The sequence below is a fragment of the Capra hircus genome, chromosome 7 (genome assembly GCF_001704415.2).
Source record: "Capra hircus breed San Clemente chromosome 7, ASM170441v1, whole genome shotgun sequence".
Classification (NCBI taxonomy): Eukaryota; Metazoa; Chordata; class Mammalia; order Artiodactyla; family Bovidae; genus Capra; species Capra hircus.
This window is the reverse complement of record NC_030814.1, coordinates 19,930,154-19,951,442: the sequence shown is the minus strand read 5'-3', so window position 1 is coordinate 19,951,442 and position 21,289 is coordinate 19,930,154. Positions and strand designations below refer to the sequence as shown.

Sequence of the window (21,289 nt, the reverse complement as noted above, 5' to 3'; positions counted from 1 at the left end):
GTGTGAGGGCTAGAGACCCAAATTAAAGAAAGGAAATGTAAGCATTGAGGTCAGCTGGCATTTAATCAGATCAGGGGTCTCTACTAGGAAATAGTTCTGGGAACTGACATATTTAACACACTGTAAAAATATTTTCTTGAGCACATAGAGTTATTTTTAGTGTTAATTTTTCTGAGACATTGTGTCAGAATTGACTCAAGATTTCAGTGTTGAATTAGAGCCTATTAAATTGTAATGACAGCCCTGTGATGTACTATGAAATTATCTTTAAACATAACTGGCTCAGTTCAGTTCAGTCGCTCAGGTGTGTCCCACTCTTTGCAACCCCATGAATTGCAGCACGCCAGGCCTCCCTGTCCATCACCAACTCCCGGAATTCACTCAAACTCATGTCCATCGAGTCAATGATGCCATCCAGCCTTCTCGTCCTCTGTCGTCCCCTTCTCCTCTTGCCCTCAATCCCTCCCAGCATCAGAGTCTTTCCCAATGAGTCAACTCTTCGCATGACGTGGCCAAAGTATTGGAGTTTCAGCTTTAGCATCAGTCCTTCCAATGAACACCCAGGACTGATTTCCTTTAGAATGAACTGGTTGGATCTCCTTGCAGTCCAAGGGACTCTCAAGAGTCTTCTCCAACCCTACAGTTGAAAAGCATCGATTCTTCGGTGCTCAGCTTTCTTCACAGTCCAACTCTCACATCCATACGTGACCACTGGAAAAACCATAGCTTTGACTAGACAGACCTTTGTTGACAAAGTAATGTCTCTACTTTTGAATATGCTATCTAAGTTGTTCATAACTTTCCTTCCAAGGAGTAGTTCAGTTCAGTTCAGTCACTCAGTCATGTCCGACTCTTTGCGACCCCATGAATTGCAGCACGCCAGGCCTCCCTGTCCATCACCAACTCCCGGAGTTCACTCAAACTCATGTCCATTGAGTCGGTGATGCCATCCAGAGTCCCCTTCTCCTCCTGCCCCCAATCCCTCCCAGCATCAGAGTCTTTTCCAATGAGTCAATTCTTTGCATGAGGTGGCCAAAGTATTGGAGTTTCAGCTTTAGCATCAGTCCTTCCAAAGAATACCCAGGACTGATCTCCTTTAGGATGGACTGGTTGAATCTCCTTGCAGTCCAAGGGACTCTCAGGAGTCTTCTCCAACCCCACAGTTGAAAAGCATCAATTCTTCAGCGCTCAGCTTTCTTCACAGTCCAACTCTCACGTCCAAGGAGTAAGCATCTTTTAATTTCATGGCTGCAGTCACCATCTGCAGTGATTTTGGAGCCCCCCAAAATAAAATTTGACACTGTTCCCACTATTTCCCCATCTATTTCCCATGAAGTGATGGGACCAGATGCCATGATCTTAGTTTTCTGAATATTGGGCTTTGACCCAACTTTTTCACTGCTGCTGCTGCTAAGTCTCTTCAGTCGTGTCCGACTCTGTGCGACCCCACAGACGGCAGCCCACCAGGCTCCCCCATCCCTGGTATTCTCCAGGCAAGAACACTGAAGTGGGTTGCCATTTCCTTCTCCAAGGCATGAAAGTGAAAAGTGAAAGTGAAGTCACTCAGTCGTGTCTGACTCTTAGCGACCCCATGGACTGTAGCCCACCAGGCTCCTCCATCCATGGGATTTTCCAGGCAAGAGTGCTGGAGTGGGGTGCCATTGCCTTCTCACTAGTCATGGCCAAATACATAGTAACCTAATTCCTCAAATTATGAGACCATCTAATAAGATTTAAAATACAGATGTAGCAGGTTGAAAGATACATTGTACATTTTCATTGTATTATGAAAGCCAAGTGTGTTGGGAATTGCTCTTAGGTGCCTGAGCATGCCTGGAGATGACTGTTTTGAACTCCTTCACGGCTAAGTAACTGGTAATGTAGTTAGAAAACTAGGTTAAGCCAGTCTTCGATTGTTGGTTGGCTGACTTCATGTTTGTTTTAGAACTCTGATCTTCTAAAAACATTGGTCATAATGTCATTTTATGAAACATTTATGAAGTGTGTAGAAAGTTGCTATGTTGGCCGTGAAACCAAATGATATTTCTCTTTCCCATAGTTGTAAGACATTTTTCTCACAAGGAAAAAAAAAAACAAACAGGTCACTTCACCTTTTCCTTAAGAATCACAGACCTATTTGACCACCCCCCCCCCCCAACCCAGTAGAATATTATCTGGCAACTTTGAAGTACATGGTTCCAATGGAATTACTCTAATAACAGTGCATGCAAGGTCCATGTGGGTATGTCTCATCTAACTTGATTATTCTCCTTAGATTCAAAATTATAGCCTGCAAATTGAAAATTATATATAGCTTTTGCAAGGCGAGACCATAATTCTAGGTTTGTACCATTTTTATTCAATCCCAATAAATCACCTTCAAAGTAGGCCTGACACTCAACTGTCTTCTAACATCCAGGAGAGCCCAAAGTCACCCACTGACAAAGTACTGCTGTTTAGGTTCCCAGCAGACTTGAGACTCCTTTGAGAATTTTCTCACATTTCTCTTATACCTGGAAAATATGCCAGTATTGACTTTCTGCCTGCAGAGTCAATGTATTACCTGTGCAGGTCCCTCCAAATTAGGCTTGCCTCCTTCACATCCCAGGAAAGGTCAGGGTAAATCCATATCAGAACATGATAGCAGTCGGTGTCCCATGATAGTTATGTTTACTGTGCCTACTTTATGTCTAAGATAGCCTGCTAGCTTCTTGAACTATCTTTTAGAGCAAAGATTTACACGTTGTGGGTCACAATACACTGGCGGGTCTCCTTGCAGCATTTTGGAGTGAAATGGGATGGGATGGGATGGGATGGGATGGGATGGATTGGAATGGAGTAGAATAAGGTAGGAGAGAATAGGAAATATCAAAGGGGACAGGGGAATAGCAGACATGGAGAGGCTCATTTTCAATAAAGGCTCATCAGGAACTTTTGAATGACAGTTTAAATGTGAGTGTGCACATTAAAAGCAACCCTCCAATCTGTGTGATCTTCATATTTCACTGGAGATGATGAATTTGGTCAGGATGGCTAAAGTGAAGAACCTGGCATGTCATTGAGTTGACATGCACAGGGTCTAGCCTGCTGCAACAAACATGTGCCACTGTGTCTGGAGACTATGGCCAGGAGGCTTAGAGTGGATTCCCTGTTGTCCGGGTGGGTTCTCAAGAGCTCTTCTGGGAATGTGTTGAAGTACGAAGGAAATTCTAAAACAGAGCCAAGTATAGGACTAGTGACCGAAGATCAGGAATACAAACTACCCAAATGAAGTAGGGAGCATTTCTTTGGACAGTTTACAAATCCGATCTGTAAGTCTGTTGTCTGTTCCAGCCACAGTATCCTAATGCTGACTTGGCAGCTTTGTGAAGAATGTGCCCTGTTACCTTCGATGACATTAGGTTTATTTGCTAAAAACACTGGTGGGTGACTGTACATTGTGTCTTTACCCTTGTTAAGAAAGCTCAAGAGCGCATTTAATATTTTCTCACCAGGGAATGGATCAGATCGATGAAATTTCTTGGCCTTCAAGTATCTGTTCATTTCAGAATAAAGGCCCATATTTTAGAAATAAGACCTTTTGATGCCTTCTTTTCGATTACCTCTTTTTCTAATTTAAAAATGATGTGTGCTTATTGTTGGAAATAGACCCATAAATATCTTAAATCTACATTATTTCACAGTTGTCTTCCTTGTTTTACATTGATGAGTTTGTTTTAGTAGCACATCCAAATTGTTAGAATCAGAAGGTCAGTGAGGTAAAATTAAAGCAAGTACTTTAGAAGATTGTAAACACAGAATAAATTTCAGCTTCATGTAAATGAGGTGTGATTTCCATAATAAAGCCATAATTGTCACTGGTGCATAGCAATAAAGCCAAGGCTGCAATTACAAAGAGAAGAGATAATTCAGCACCATACTTTCTTTAAAAATGGCAATGAAATTCATTGGAATCACATTTTACACTAAAAAATAAAGAGATTTTGTATATTCTCAGTGGAAGCTACTAACTCCCATAAGTAGACTTTTCTAATGATAGTAGTACTAAATGGCAAATGCACGGGCTGAATATTTTTGTTTGTTTCTTTACTTTCCACCAGTAACTACTTTCACTAAAATCTTTTCAGATGGCTTTGTTTTTCACATTAGTGATTCTTGCTAATGTAAGTATTTCAAGGATTTCAAGGATTTTTTTTTTCTCCCTTATTGTGGAACTTTATCTTGACACAAGCTTGTCCTGTTTTTATTAATAGTATATAGCTTTCAAAAAATAGTAGTAAAATATGCATGGCTTAAAAGTTACCATTCTGTTTCTATGTGTACCATTCAGTAGCAATGAGTGCATTCACAGCGCTGTGCAGACATCACCGCCGTCTATTTTCAGAACTTTTCATCATCCCAAACATAAACTCTGTACCCATTAAGCAATAACGCCCTCATCCGTCCACCCCCACCCCGCCCCAGCTCTGGGCAACCTCTGTTCTTTGCTTTGTTTCTGAATTTGCCTATTCTAGGCACTTTGTGTAAGTGGAATCTTACGGTATTTGTACTTTTGTGTCTGACTCATTTTACTTAACATGTTTTCATGGTTCATTCACGTTGAAGCATACGTCAGAATTTCACCCCTTTTTAAGGCCAAGCAATATTTCACTGCTTGTACATATCACGTTTTGCTTATCTGTTCATCTGTTGAGGGACTTTTGGGTTGTCTCCACCTTTAGGATAGTATGAATGGTGATGCCATGAATACTAATGTAAATCTCTGAGTCCTTGTTTTCAGTTATTTTGAGCATATACCTAGGAGTGAAATTTCTAGACTGTATAGTAATTGTATTTTTAACATTTTGAGGTACCACCAAACCATTTTCCACAGGAGCTGCACCATATTTCATTCTTACCACCAAGGTTCCAATTTCTCCACATCTTTGCCAACGCTTGTAGTATTCTAATTATCAACAAGAGCCATCTTAGTGGGTATACATAGTATCTTATTGTGGGTTTAATCTGCTTTTCCTTAGTGACTAGTGATGTTGGTCATCTTTGCCTGTGCTCAGTGGCCATTTGTTTGTCATTCAGGGAGAAATATCTCTTTAAGTCCACTGCCCATTTTTGAATTGGGTTCTTTGGGTTCTGTTGAGTTGCAGGGTGTTTATATATTCTGGGTAGCACAGTCTTTTTACAGAAAAATGTTTGTTTCTTTGTTTATTGTTGGCTGTGCCAGGTCTTGGTTGTGCCATGGGGGATCGATCTTCTGTCTTCGCTGCAGCTTGTAGAATCTTTCGTTGCAGCACGCAGGATCTTCAGTTGTGACCTGCATGCTCTTAGTTGCAGCATGTGGGAGCTAGATCCCTGACCAGGGATTGAACCTCGCCCCCTGCATTGGAAGCATGGAGTCTTAGCCTCTGGACCACCAGGGAAGTCTCAACAGTCTTAATCCAGATGCCATTATTCCATGGGCCCCGTACTGTGTTTTAAGTGTTTCCTTTCATTGAGAACATTGGAATGATTCTGTTTTCTGTTAAGGAATTCACTCCTAAAGGTAACTTGTTAACATTGCCTCTAATAAATGGCTACATCCAGTAAGCAGGGCTTATACAACCAACAGAAAAGTTACTAGCCTTTCACCAAATGTGACTTATCAGCTTAGGATATATGTAACTAAATGCTGTTCATTAAAAGAGCATTCATTTTGAGTTTGCCAAGTGGATTTCATAGGAGCTTTTAAACAGAAGAAGCGTGCCTCCTCCACTTTCATTACCATCTCCCACTCTCACACCCCTTCTTTTGATCACTGTTACTCTTGACCCCATGGACTTCCCAGGTGGTGCGTGTGGTAAAGAACCATCCTTCTAATGCAGGAGACACAGGTTCGATTCCTGGGTCGGGAAGATCCCCTGGAGAAGGAAATGGCAATCCACTCCAGTGTTCTTGAGTGGAGAATCCCATGGACAGAGGAGCCTGGTAGGCTATGGTCCCTGGGATCGCAAAGAGTCAGACACAGCTGAGCGACTAACACAACACACTTCTCTTGACCCCAGAAAGGTGAAAGCTACCTCCTTTAGGTTAACCATAAAGCTGATGAAGCATACATTTTAGGGGCTCTTCCAAGATCTTCTATCTAACTATGCTTTGGAAATTTTTGTTTCTGAAAGAAACTTTTCAGAGTTTCATAAACTTCAGGCCCACAGAATCCAGATTTCCCTCTGGATATGTTTCTTCCAGCTGAAATCAGGTCTGAATCATTGTTACACTGCCGGAAAAGCAGGCAAGGGTCTTCTGTTTGGTATGCTGAGTTATTTACGACTGGCTTTCTTTCCGTGCAGTTTCTGATGGGGGGTGCCAAGCTACCACACTTTTCTGCAGAGTTCCAGAAAAACATGAGCTCTGGTTGTTTCTCGCCAGCCCCGGTATGCTCTTTTGGCTTGCGCACTGAGCTTTATCAGCACTCAGCGCTCGTCTGGCTCTCGGCGCTCACACGAACATGCAGGCCAGATTTTGAAAATTTGGTTTGTTGCTGTTCATGCAAAATATGCATGTCCTCTTGTACTGTGCACAGAGCCATAAATAGAATCTTGTAGCTGCACAGTGAGAGCAAAGAAGCAATTGCCAGACTAATACCTAACCTTTGAAAACTTTTATAAGCACAGCTTAGGCAGTTTCCTAAATATTAGGGTATCTTGTAAGAAGCACAAATGGGTCTTCTGGCCTTTATCAAATTGTATGACTTCATTAAGCAAAAATAAATTTTAAAAAAAAAGGCTAAATAAACCTTAATATATTCACTCCTGTCCTATGGTAAGGTATTAATGACAAAAGGACTGTTCATCTGTAAATTATGTTGTGTTATATTATTCTTATTTGTTCTGTGTAGTGGTAATAACTCAGACAATTGACATTTTTCCTGTGAAAAGAATATCTCACAAGATGTCATCATGGTCTCCTTCTCAAAAAAAAAAAAAAAAGCTCATGTTCTTTCTTCCCTGCTTTTTCTTCTCGCTTCCGGAACTATTCTAATGCCATTAGTCTGTATAGAGCAAGGTATGCATCCATTGGAAGGTGTCCAGGATGGAGTGTCCCAGCCCCATCATTGTGAGGGGGCATCCGTGTGAAGGGTGGGGTGTACTCACAAGGCTCATGAGAACTTGAGTGGCTTTGGGGGTGTCCATCTGTGCCAGGGACAGACGACAGCAGTGGGAGATTGGTTGCAATCAACTCGAGCTGATCAAATAGGTAAATATTTTAGGAATAACGAGAAATACCAACAGAGAAGGAAATTAAAATACTGAGAAAGAGAAAATTACAATTAACATTGTGGCATTGGATTGGAATTGGAAGTATTGGTATAAAAGGATGTTTTTCATTATACAGAGATTGACATAGATATAGGGATGTGTGTGTGTGTACGCACGTGCGTGCATGCACACGCACAGACATGTATGCTCTAGCTCTGAGAGGACTTAGGAACAGCAGTAATCCAATACCAAAGACTATCCGCAGCCCTGGACCTTGGTTTCTAAACACCCTTCTACCCTAAAAGAAACCAGGACTGTGGCAGGGGAAGTATGACATGAACTTGAAATGTCTTGTTGGGTCAGAAGCAAGGAAATGCTCCCAGAACGATGACCTAACAGAAGTCACAGAAACCATCTTGAAGGGGCTCCCATTAATCAGACTTAGGACAATCTGAACATCAAAATAAACAGGTAGCAGTATAAGGGTTACAATCCAAGGAGTCTCGAGTCAGACACGACTTAGCAACTAAACAACAAAGTATACCATAACCCATTACATTGAGAATCTATATGACAAAAATAAATGAATGAATAAATCAAATATTCGATTAGTGAAAGAATATTTACCTAGTTTCTAAGTAATGCCATACAAGATCATACTAATTACCAAAGAAAAAGGACTAACTCTGTAGTGGAGGACTCATGCAGCCACTACCTTAATCAAGTGGCCAAAACAAACAGCCTAAATAATAGGACAAATTGAATTCTTGTGGAAACCAATAGAATACTGTAAAAAGAACCCAGCATCACTTCTGTGATTTCTGGCTAAGTTTATAATCTAAATCATGAGAAAATATCAAACTCAAATTTAAGGATGCTCTACAAGACAGACTTCCCAGGTAAGGTCAGTGGTAAAGAATCTGCCTGCCAAGCAGGAGATGTAGTTTCGATTCCTGGGTCGGGAAGATCCCCTGGAGAAGGAAGTAGCAACACACTCCAGCGTTCTTGCCTGGAAAAGCCCATGGACAGAGGAGCCTGGTGGGCTGTAGTCCATAGGGTTGCAGAGCAGTTGGACATGACTTCGTGACTAAACAACAACAACAAGATCTGATTCACTTTCCAAATCTTATATGGCTTGCCATTTACATATTATTATCTCCTCGTTTAAGATTATTATTCTAAATCCAAAATATCAGAGATAAAGTAGAAAGGGTAATGAAGTCCTTTGGCCCGCAAGAAATCTGTTCTGGGAACTGTCAAAACAAATTTCATGATAAAATAATGGTAGAATAAACTTACTCTTGACAGCAGTGAATCAGTCTCATCATCTTTGCTCTTAACCACAGCTGTAGAGCTTGGTGTCCACTCAGTCAGAAAAAAAAGGTATGAATACATATGTTTCCATTACATACAAACAAGTTCATTAATGTTTCAAAATGTTAGACTAGGCTGCTGTAATTTTGGAAGCACATTGCTGCCTGCCATTTTCTGATAGAGAGCGCTTGTAAATTTTCCAAAGTAAAAAGCAGGTTTATATACCGGGCCTTTCCTGGGATCAAAATGTGAGTGCATCTCCAGCGCTTCCTGAACAGGCCAGCAGGTGGTAGTCTAGGAGAGGAACAGGTCTCATCCTTCTCCAGCCTTGGAGGGCAGAGAGAGAACAGAAAGAATGTAGACTCAGCAGTGTTCCCTCCTCTTCTCTGGAATCCCTAAGAATGGGATTTCCAAGGTTGTTCTTGCAAAAGAGGTACTTGGGCACAGAGGGTATCTCCAGGAAGGAGCTAAAAATAATTTTGTATGCATGTATGATTATGAAGTATTCTCAAGTTCAAAAATTCTTTTTCTTTTATGGTGTCTAGAAATTCCGCTGGTTTTGTATCTCTTTGCCCTGATTTCGATGACATGGCTTTGGGGAGGCCTGCACATGGCTTACAGACACTTCTGGATGTTGGTTCTGTTCGTCATTTTCAACAGCTTGCAGGTAAGCCTCACGGTTGGGTTACAGCACGCATGTGTCATAGTGAACACAAGGCGTGGAGTCTCAACATAAAGGAATCAAGCATCCACAGAGGTGAATTCATATGCACAAAACATCACGCAGAGTGTTAGATCAAAGTAGTAAAGATTGTGTTAAATTTTTTTAACACCTTAAATATTGCTGCTGCTGCTGCTAAGTCTCTTCAGTCGTGTCCAACTCTGTGTGACCCCATAGACGGCAGCCCACCAGGCTCCCCCGTCCCTGGGATTCTCCAGGCAAGAACACTGGAGTGGGTTGCCATTTCCTTCTCCAAGGCATGAAAGTGAAAAGTGAAAGTGAAGTCGCTCAGTCGTGTCCGACTCTTAGCGACCCCATAGACTGCAGCCCACCAGGCTCCTCCATCCATGGGATTTTCCAGGCAAGAGTACTAGAGTGGGTTGCCATTGCCTTCTCCGTCTAACTTGCTGGTTATACAAATAGAAAGATATAAAATCTTTACCCTCCTTCATTTTGACAACACCTAAGTAACTACAAAAACATGTTTCTTTTTCAGCAGTATTGATGTTTATAAACTTTACAGATGGCAGCTATTTAGGGCACATGCATATATTTGGACTGGGTTTGTGTATAAAAATTAGATCAGCTGAGAGTGAAATAACAATGATGGTCAAGCAGTTCCCTATTAAGTCTGGTACTTGGTGTTTTGGTTCACTGAAAATGATTGACATCCTCCAAGTCTGGCAATGCCTAGCTTAAGTTAGCTTTGTGAGCATGTTTGGATAGCATAACTAGGAATTATATAACTAACAAAAATTAAAACTGACTTTTTTGTGCTTTTGTTAAATGGAAAAAAAGTTGCAACCTGAAATTAGCAAATGGAACAAATGAACTCATTTTTTTCTTATTTTCCAAAGTAAAAAGATCTGTCTGTAGACTAAAACAGTCTCTTGAATTTATCAAGGATTACTCTAAACAGCCCTTGTTTGGATCACCATCTTATAAAATAACCTCTGTAGAGAAAGTATTAGGATTATAGCACACAACTGAAATATGACTCAAACCATATTTAGGTTTGCTTTTTCTGAGACAGGTTCATTAGTGAGATCACGTTTAACAAGGTAGTGCCTACTCAGATCAGAATATCAATTTAGGGAGGGGAAAGATACAAAGTAGCTTCAACATTTGGAATCAGTTTGATACAAGTTGACATATAGACATCTCTCAACAGAGTTATAATTGAGTACCCCGTACTCGCACAGTGGTACCAGTGCTGCCATTACGAGGACGAAGATGACAGCCCTGCTCCTCTAGGATCTGATGATTCAGGGAGTAAGCAAACAGTTAGCTGTAAGGGTATACTGTGGCAGGTGCCATGTAAACACGGTGTTACGAGAGCAGAGTGGAGGACTTGTTCACTCCTGCCCGGGCTAGTGTTTGAACTGAGCCCCAGAGGTTAGCCACTCAGGTCAGAGGCCCTGTCTTGGTCACCTTTGAATCCCTTGGCCTAGCAGAACTAATACCAGAGTCTACACTGACAGCCTACTGATGTATTTTGTTTGGTGAACACACAATGGTACACAGAACAGGGTTTTAATATTTGCTCAATTTTAAAATTTCACATCAAAACCTGAATGTCTGGCTTTTCTTTGATGGATTATTTGCATGGCAGCAGTTTTCAAGTCCTGAGTAGACGTTGCCCTCTTTAGATGAGGCCTGTGACCTAACGTGACCTAATTATACTCGATAGATCTCATTCACTTTACCTGCTCCTAGCTTGTGTCACCTTTGTGTGTCAGTTGCTTAGTCGTGTCTGACTCTTTGCAACCCCTTGGGCTGTAGCCCATGAGGCCCCTCTGTCCATGGGGTTCTCCAGGCCAGAATACTGGAGTGGGTTGCCATTTCCTTCTCCAAAGGATCTCCACAACCCAGGGATCGCACCTGGGTCTCCTGCATTGCAGGCAGATTCTTTACCATCTGAGCTATAGGGAAGTCCCATAAGTGACAAGTAGCCAGAGTTGGGTATTTCAGGCAGAGAATACAGTGTTAGACTAGGCTGCAGAATGCAAACGTGGTTAGTCTTGCCTACATGTGGGGAAGGAAGAAAGTTTGTGCAGCTAGAAAAGTTGTGGTGGGAGAGGAGAGAGAAGGCTGGGTTGTCTTAATTGCCGTGTTTCCATGCTCAGAATGGGATGATAAACTTCAGCCTTTAGGTAAAGGGAAACCGTCAGAGTTTTTTGGTTTTTAAATTTGGGGCAGTTTTAAAAATTTGGGATAGGAATGACATGCTTATACCTACTCTTTAGAAGGATAGCTGGAAATGTTTCAGAGGATGCTGGGGGGAAAGAAGAGCGCCCCAGGCAGGAAGGCTGTTGTCATATGCCAGCCTATTCTGCTCGGGAGTGCACCTGAGAATAGAGAGAGGCGCCAGCTTTGAGAATATTATAGAGATAAACATTGATGCAGTTTGGTTTCGCCACTTCAATGCAGGAGTTGGGGGCTCCCCAGGTGGCGCCAGTGATAACCCACCTGCCAACGCAGGGGACATAAGAGACCCAAGTTTGATCCTTGGATTGGGGAGATCCCCTGGAGGAGGGCATGGCAACCCACTCCAGTCTTCTTGCCTGGAGAACCCCATGGACAGAGGAGCCAGGCGGGCCACAATCCATAGGGTCACAAAGAGTCAGACACGACTGAAGTGACTTAGCCTGCACCGGGTGTTAGAGAGCCACGTCTCCTGGAGATCCTCACTCGGGTGCATGGCTGGGCACTGACTCCTTTGGTCAAGGTGGAAATTACAGCAGGAGAAAGTCCTGGGGAATATTCAGTGGAGTTGGTGAGATTTGGGAGACTTTGGTAAAACTAACCCATGTTTTAGTAAGCAGGCTAATGAAAGATAATCAAGATACAGTGGTTTGGAACTTTTGGAAGAAAGGAAAGCTTCAAAAGAAGACCCCTAACTCTGTGCAGTTAGCAGAGAAGTTAATTAGGGTAAGAAGAGGGCAGTGTGGTCTAGTGCCCTGGTCCCCGAACTGGAGTGTCAGCAGAGGCACGTGAAGGGCTTGTTAAAACACAGGTGATAGGCCCCACACCCAGCGTTTCTGATACAGTAGATCAGGGTGGGGCCTGGGAATCTGCATTTCTGACAGTTCTGGATAATGCTGACGCAGCTGCTCTGGAAATCAGTTTGAGAACCACTGGTTAAAGCAAGTGTGACTGCAACTCCACAGCCTGCCATCTGGTTGACTTCAGCTGAGTCACAGGTATTTACTCAGTTCTGCTCTCTTCATCTATGAAAAGAGAATAAAGACCATTCAAGATCACAGTGTGATTTAATTAAATAGCATAATGCGTGTAAAGCACACAGTACCTCATACATAAAGAGCAGGGTGGGTTTTTTTGTTTGTTTGTCTGTGATATTCAAGACGTTTAATGGAGAAAGCAATGGCTTAGGAAGGAAGGTTGGCTGGTGCAAAGGACATTTGGGGGGTTGGTTTTCTTGTGAAAAGAACTAACATAGAAGAAGGTACTGAAAACCAGAGGAATGACTCATTGCCTTGGCAAGATCACGGACAGGGCAGGGAGAACAGAAGAGATACACGGTCTGTCTGAGGGAGGCACAGACGGGTTTCTTTCTCCGAGGCTCAGGAAAGAAGGAAGGACAGGAATACCCGAGAAACAATTTTGGAGCTGCAATTGTGGAAAGCCGGAATTTGTACCCAGTCTTTCTCTTCTCTCTGAAAGGCAAAAAGCAAGGATGTTTGTTGAGAGGAATGGGTTAAAAGCTTGAAGTAAAAATAGTAAAAGCTAAGGAGCAGGTTCTAGGCAGGATGTAAATAGCAAACTATGGTGAGTTGGAAGATGGTAAAGGCATGACTGTCTAGAAGTTGGTGGGATTCAGGTTGGACACCTGATTGTAATTCAGCAGTTAATTACATAAATTAAGCCCTGAGATGAAAATGGTAGCCATTGTAACCTCTCCAACCACACACACAAGGAAAAGGTTTATTAAGCTGTTATGGAGGGTGGAGGTTTAGTAGTAAAGGAGGATGGTTGAGCATTGAACTGCATTTCATGAGAAAATATAAAAGGAATTTTTATGATTTCTTTCTTTGAGGAACTGAAAACAAGCTAAGTATAAGCAATAACTAAAAATATTCCAAATGCCTGTTTAATGAGCTTCCTTCCATCTCTGTGACACCACTGAAGCCTCGCCTGTCTCTATCACTGATGCCGGGTATCTGGAGCTTTGGCACGTTCCTAGTACCAGTGCTGAGTCAGAGCTAAAACGAGCACCTGTGAAGAAACACTTGAAAAATACGGTTTCTCTAGGGTTTATTAAGGTTCATTTAATGTATTAACCATCTCATGTCTTCATCTTGGACATTTCCATGGTATATGGCTATATAGTAGTAAATACATTCCATGAAAACTTAACAGTTGTTTTGTTTTTACTGAACTTCGTATTTTCTTATTGGCTTTTGTCAACACCTGTGACCGCAGAAGGATGTTATGTATCATACACTTGGCTTTTATATTTTGCTCAGAGGTTATTACTGCCTCACTTTTTAATCCAGTTTATTATGTCAGTTTAATCCAGTTTTTATGTCAGTTTATCCAGTTTATTATATTCAGGTGCTCTGAAACTGACAGATGGAGGTATATTTCTATACTATTTGGATTTTTAATATATATTATTGGATACAATTTTAAAAAGAAAACCTGATTACTTGAAATATTATCAGAAATTTCTCAAGATTTGGGGTTGAGCTTCCAAACTTCTGTTTGAGCATTTTAAGAAAATGTATATGAAATACTTTCTAAAGAGTGATGGATGCCAATGCAAAAGTGATATTAAAAAAGTTATTCTAAATATGTCAACTGTTATATTTATTGTTTTTCCTTGAACTCTAAGACATTTTTTCCCCAAGAGCTTAACTTTAATTCATTTTTAAATTTTATGTGTGTGTTATTTACATCTTCTTGATAAAAAAAAAAATTTAAACTGTTGAGTATCAAGAGTGAGCAGAACATAGAGAATGAAGGGGGAAATGTCGTCTAAGTTTATTCCCTAGGATGTTTTTTTCTGATTCTAGGAGTTGCTTGCTAGCATGTCAGAATGTTTATGGTATCTGTTTTTTTTTTTCCGCTTCCCTATTGTGCTTGATGTGTGAATGTGAGGTGAACACATCCTGATTTTCAGGGAATAAAGCAGGGAATACACTACGAAAGCCTTAAATTACCCTCACCCTAGGTCACTGATTATCCAAAAACCAGTCATAGGGTGGCAGGTCCTCTGGCCATGCCTGGGTCATGAGCAGATGCTAACGGTGGAAAGATGTATTGCTCACGAAAGCCACGTGAAATGGAATTCCCACCAGAAGAAAAGAGTCTCTTACCAGTAGAATGGTAACAGGGCTAGGCAGACCAAAATAATACATGGCCACTAAGCATATTTCTATATTTTCTGGTTCATTGATGTAAGTTCGGATAAGGCCAAGTACAACTGCTGTCAGACTATTAGAAAACTTAATCAGTGTGACACTGGTATATTACAAATATCCTTAGGGTCCATTGTAAACCAAATGTGCTACATTGTCCACAGGAAGTCATAAAGGACTGTGTTTAATATTTTTCTTAATTCTCTTATCCATGAATTTGATAATTTCTATTTTTAAAAGCTAAAAGTTGAGCTTATGATTTCTTTTTATATAATTATATTTATTTTTAGTTGATTGATGATTGCTTTACAATGTTGGTACGCTTTCTGTCATACGTCAACTCGAATTAGCCATAGGTAGACATATGTCCCCACCCTCTTGAACCTCCCTGCCACCTCCCACCCTTTCCCACACCTCTAGGTTGTTCCAGAAGCCCAGTTTGAGTTCCCTGAGTCATCCAGCAAATTCCCATTGGCTGTTTTACATATGTTAGTGTATAGGCTTCTGTGCTGCTCTCTCCAGATAGCCCACCCTCTCCTTCCTCTCCCCAGCCCTTGTCCATCAGTCTGTTCTCTATGTCTGCGTCTCCAGTGCTGCCCTGCAAATAGCTTCATCAGTACCATCTTTCTAGATTCCATATATATGCGTTACTATATGATATTTCTCTTTCTCTTTTTGACTTACTTCACTCTGTATAATATACTCTAGGTTCATCCACCTCATTAGAGCCAACTCAGATGTGTTCCTTTTTATGGATGGGTAGTATTTCATTGTATATATGTATCATAGCTTCTTTATACATCCATCTGTCAATGGACATCTAGGTTGCTTCCATGTCCTAGCTATTGTAAATACTAATGAAATGAACATTGGAGTACATATATCTTTTTCCGTTTTGGTTTCCTCAGGGTATATGCCTAGAAGTGGTATTGCTGGGTCTTATGGGAAATAGATGGGGAAACAGTGGAAACAGTGTCAGAGTTTATTTTTTAGGGCTCCAAAATCACTGCAGATGGTGATTGCAGCCATGAAATTAAAAGACGCTTACTCCGTGGAAGGAAAGTTATGACCAACCTAGATAGCATATTCAAAAGCAGAGACATTACTTTGCCAACAAAGGTCCATCTAGTCAAGGCTATGGTTTTTCCAGTGGTCATGTAGGGATGTGAGAGTTGGACTGTGAAGAAAGCTGAGCCCCGAAGAATTGATGCTTTTGAACTGTGGTGTTGGAGAAGACTCTTGAGAGAGTCCCTTGGACTGCAAGGAGATCCAACCAGTCCATCCTAAAGGAGATCAGTCCTGGGTGTTCATTGGAAGGACTGATGCTAAAGCTGAAACTCCAATACTTTGGCCACCTCATGCGAAGAGTTGACTCATTGGAGAAGACTCTGATGCTAGGAGGGGTTGGGGGCAGGAGGAGAAGGGGACGACAGAGGATGAGATGGTTGGATGGTATCACCAACTCGATGGACATGAGTTTGGGTGAACTCTGGGAGTTGGTGATGGACAGGGAGGCCTGGCATGCTGCAATCCATGGGGTCACAAAGAGTCAGACATGACTGAGCAACTAAATTGAACTGAACTGACGGTAGTTTTATTCCTAGTTTTTTTAAGGAATCTTCATACCATCTTCCATAGTGTCTGTATCAATTTATATTCCCACTAGCAGTGCAAGAGGGTTCCCTTTCTCCAAACCCTTTCCAGCACTTGTTGTTTGTGGATTGCTTGATGATGGCCATTCAAACCAGTGTGAGGTGATACTTCATTGTAGTTTTGATTTGCATTCAGTTGCTCAGTCATGTCCAACTCTTTGCAACCCCTGGACTATACAGCCCATGGAATTCTCCAGACCAGAATACTGGAGTGGGTAGCTTTTCCCTTCTCCAGGAGATCTTCCCAACCCAGGGATCGAACCCAGGTCTCCCGCATTGCAAGGGGACTCTACCAGCTGAGCCACAAGGGAAGCCCAAGAATACTAGAGTGGGTAGCTTATCCCTTCTCCAGCAGATCTTCCTAACCTAGGAATTGAACCAGGATCTCCTGCACTGTAGGCAGATTCTTAACCAGCTGAGCTATCAGGGAAGCTTTTCTGGTAGAGCTTATCATTTCTAAGAATTGTGCTGAAAGTTATAGGTGACAACTTTCTTAAAATGTTCAGTCCAAGGTATATCCACATTTGTGTAAACCATTAAAGGAAGTAATTACTAAGTTTGATACTCTGCTGCATCACTAGTAGAACCCTATCAATCATTATACTGTTGAAACGGCTACTGTCTAAACCCCCTGCAAGTATTCCAGGGGACCTGCCAGCTGAAAGGCTAATGCTTGGCTAGACAGAGAGCCTCCAGCAACTGCTCCAGGGCTAGTCCTACAATCTGAGGGGTTGGTACCTATGCCACACTCGAAACATTGAGTGCATCGCACCCAGACTAACTGTGTTCTAAATGCATTTCTATTTTTAACCTGAATCACTCAGCTTCAGACTTAAACACAGTGTATATTCCAGGCTTCTCTAGGGCTCTCCCATTTGCTCAGTCAAAATTTCACCGACTTGATAATCTTCTTTTCAGGGAATCCTGAGTAAGATAATGAGGGTAGCCAGCAGTAAAGAGGCATGAGCTTCTTGGAGATGCCGAAAAATAAGTTTTGGGAGCTGATTCATATACGGAGAAGAACCTTTCCAAAAGCTGAAATGCATTCTTCTTGGAATGCATAAGTTGGCAAGGGAGCAGAACTTTACATAGTATGGGGATATGACACTTCTCAGTTTGTGAGTTATGAGACCACACTCTTCAGAGTCTTACTTGACTGTCTCTGTGTAACTGACTTAAACTTGTTCGTTTATGTGAGCATCTGGTCTCGAGATGCTCCCTGGCAGTTTTTGAGTCATTCCCTATTTCAGAGAAGGCAGTTACAACATGGAATTTGTAGCTAAAAATATATAGCCTGTATTCAAATTTAAGGTCAGCTGGTTAAAATCATTTTCATTCCTAGTCCCACATCTTAAACAGCTAAATGGCTAGGGAAATAAGTGCCTAGTTCTCAGAGGTGGGAACCGTTTATCGTACATTTTAGAAAAGATAATTGTTCTTTGGTGGCCACTCGAGTGCCTTGAACACATAAAACATTTTCCTTCTACTAAAAAATAGTGTTTCTTTTCTTTTTCTCCCTTTTCTTTCCCTCCGTCCTTCATTCCTTCCCTCTCTTTCTGTCTTCTTTCCTCTATTCTTGTGTGGTCTGTGTGTTAATTGTTCATTTGTGTCTGACTCTTTGAAACCCCATGGACTGTAGCATGCCTGGCTCCCCTGTCCATGGGATTCTCTAGGCAAGAATGTTGGAGTGGGTTGCCATTCCCTTCTCCAGGGGATCTTCCCAACCGAGGATTGAACCCAGGTCTCCTGCATTGCAGGCAGATTCTCTACTGTCTGAGCCACCAGAGAAGCCCCTTTCTTCCTTGCTTTGTATCTATCGCTTGTTGTTTTATATTGAAGTTCAGCTTTAAAACTAAAGCCATCTTTCATGAAGAGATTTTCCCAATAAAAGTAGTCCTTGAGGAATCACAAGAAATGGAATATGTTTCCTTTCGCACAAAAAGGTACAGAGTTCTTTGCAAATGGAATAGAAAAGAACATTAATAATCCTCTGTTAATTTTCTTCTCACAATTCCCGTTTAGCATCCAGAGAGCTTCAGTGCAGGTGTCTGCTTAGATCCAGTACATATTTAGTCTTGGCTGCTTCCTTTTGCGGATGAACAGCTCTTGGGAAATACACATTGTTAAATAATCAGTTACAGAGGACTAATTGTTTCAAGGCACTCCCTTTGCGATTGCTTTCCAACAGCCAGCAGTAATAAGAAATGTCACTTTGTTTCCATTGGAGACTAGCGCATGAACTATTCATGAAGAATGGAAAAGCAGTCCTCCCAGAAAGCCCTGGAATAAACATGTAGAAGCCAGGGGAGGTTGGGACTGTATCACTGATTTGTCCCAGAACCATGTCAAGTTCAGTGGAAAAAAATTAACTACACTTGTTTTGGAGAGTGAAATTCAGAAACTAATGAATGCCTTGTGTGCTCTTCAGAACATCCCAGAACATTTCTATAACTTTGCAAATAAATATACAGAAGCTAAGACAAGGAGATACATTTAAATTGTCCTGATTGGGTCATGCCACTCTGTTCAATGTTTAGTAGCATCTGGGCTGACGAAATATTAATATCCTTGGGCTTTCATGCAATAAACTTCTTACTCCATTTGACAGTGAATGACAGCATTACCTTTTCATTAACTTGTTGATTGGCCAAGCAGGGCCCTTCAGACAGACTACAGGATTTTCACTTTTGTTTGTGCTAGGTTCTCCAAATAAAAAGTGTCTGGATCTGATCTGCCGGTTACTGTCTTCTACAAATACAGGTTTAGACATGATGGGCTTGAATAAACTTACCTTTTGATACCTGGTTCCATCCTTGCAAAGCATGTACCCCCATTTCTCCTGCCCCAGTCCTATCTGAGTTTTTTACTTGGTGGCTTTTTCATTTCCAAGTTTTTCCTGTGCCCTCTATGACCACATTTTTTGCATTTTTAACTGTGCTTCTTGGGCTTTGTGGGCCTTTACTGTACCTGCAAAAAGACCTAGCATGCTCTGATTCCAAAATATCAAACCAACAAGAATTAAAGTAAGCAAGAGACATACCACCCCTTGTTAAAAGAGTTTGAGGGGAACAGAGCAAACAATGAACATTTGAGCCAGTTTGTCTCCAGTCATTCAGACTCTTTGCCTTGGTGTTAATTTATCATTTTTCCAGAGTCTAAAACTCTGTTTTTATCTCACATATTACTCAGCTATTGGGGTGGGGAGAATATATTTTTTTATAAATATGTGCATATTTTATAACAGTCTTTCATATTAAGCTGTTAGGTGTAGTAGAAAGAGAATACAATTAAGTGTCTGCCAAATGACTTGGCATCTCTGAGCTTTAGTTAGCTAATACTTTCCAAAGGGAGATGCTGATTCTCACCCTCAGTTTTGTCCTAAGTATTATATAAATTTATATATATGTAAAATTTGTAAACTACAGGATATTTTACAAAGTCCTGTAAGTGAATAAATGGACAAAAAGAAATGTTTGTCTCAGAAAGCTGTACGAGATCAATGAGAGGCCAGAGAGGAAGTTTTGTAAGCGCAGTATTTTTTGTTAATTGAAGCTTAGTTGATTTACAGCGTCATGTTAATTTCTGCTGTACAGCAAAGGAATTCAGTTGTACTTTTTTAAAATCTTCTTTTCCATTGTGGTTTATCCCAGGATGTTGAATGTAGCTCTCTGCGCTAGACTGTTGTTGTTCATCCTTTGTATATACGCTAGTTTGTGTCTGCTAATCCCCAACTCCTTCTTGAGTCCTCCCTCGCCTCCCACTCCCCCAAGCCTGTTCTCTGTGTCTGTCACGGCTCAGTCTTTAAATCCCCTCTTCAGTCGGTGGCTCACCCCGCGAAAGGTCTCGTCCCCTCGTAGGTATTCCCCTGCTGCAGTCCTTTGTGATTATACTCACAGTGCTTGGCTCACAACACAGATCTGTCGTCATCACTTGTCTGCTTTTAAATGTGTAGGACATGCCTCAGGTTTCAAGTAAGTAACCTATGTGGGCAGACAGGTTTATTGTGAGACTCCAAGGATTGGTGGGACTGTAGAAGAATCAAACACTGCAGCCTCCTCCCCAAAGCATGCAGATGAGAAAAGCAAATATTGCGTGGGCCAAACGAAAGTTTTGGCAGGTAAACTCTCATAGGTGGCAATCATGTGCAACTCCTGTATATAAAATTCAATTTCCTTCTCTAAAGAGGGTTTAATTTTTCTTTTGGAAGCCAAGAGGAATATAGGCCAATCAGGTCTTTGGTCCAGGCACTGTGGGTTTCAAGCATTGCGATGGTTAATCCACTTACGGTCTTCACCCTCTCTTGGGGCAAGCACAAAGTTTGTTCAGGGTACCAAAGTGACTCAGCTGAAAGCTGATCATGTTTCCTGGAACTCCTCCTCAGCAGTCTCGGGACACCATTTTTTCATTCCTTAGTACTATGAAACTGCTGGATTCTCTGCTTGGTTTGTGAGCATCTGAGCAGCTGCTTTCTGCTGAGTTTCTTAGCCTTTCAGCCAACATGCAGGCAGCTTCGGCTGTGGCGAACGCCTTTACCATTCCCTTTTTCTTGGAGGTCTTGGCCCCTCAAGTCCTGGGTGCTTCAGTAGGTTTGAACTCTATTTTTTGTCTCTCCAACCTAGTCAGATGGCGGCAAGTCCTGGGCTACAACTTTCTGTTTGGCCTCTGGGCATCTCAATTTGCATTGGAAAATTCCCTGAAGAAAAAAAAGAAATAAACAGCAGTGAATATAGGGCTCCCCGCTCAGTTGGTTGTGCTTTTCTCTAGGATCTTGGTCCCTCGAATACTAGCTGTTTGGATGCCCTCCTCCTGCTGTTTTGATACTGTGTTTGTTGTTGTTTTGTTATTGTGGTTGTGTATCTGAAAGTGCATTCTCCAGCTTGTAGAACTGTGCTCAATGAGAGCTCATCAGATATAAACTCTACTAGAGCCGGGAACAAGTCTCAAATTCATCTCACCAAATTTCTAATAAATGTTTAACATAAACAGAAT

The 21,289-nt window shown here is 41.6% G+C and overlaps 1 protein-coding gene across 1 annotated transcript in view; it reads left to right on the top strand.

The window, feature by feature from the left end:
* Positions 1-21,289, top strand: part of ADGRV1 (adhesion G protein-coupled receptor V1) — a 542,844-nt gene that overhangs the window by 463,233 nt on the left and 58,322 nt on the right. The window contains exon 87 of the mRNA XM_018050044.1: positions 9,092-9,213. Coding sequence (XP_017905533.1) covers positions 9,092-9,213 — 122 coding nt within the window. The remainder of the gene's footprint in view (positions 1-9,091; positions 9,214-21,289) is intronic.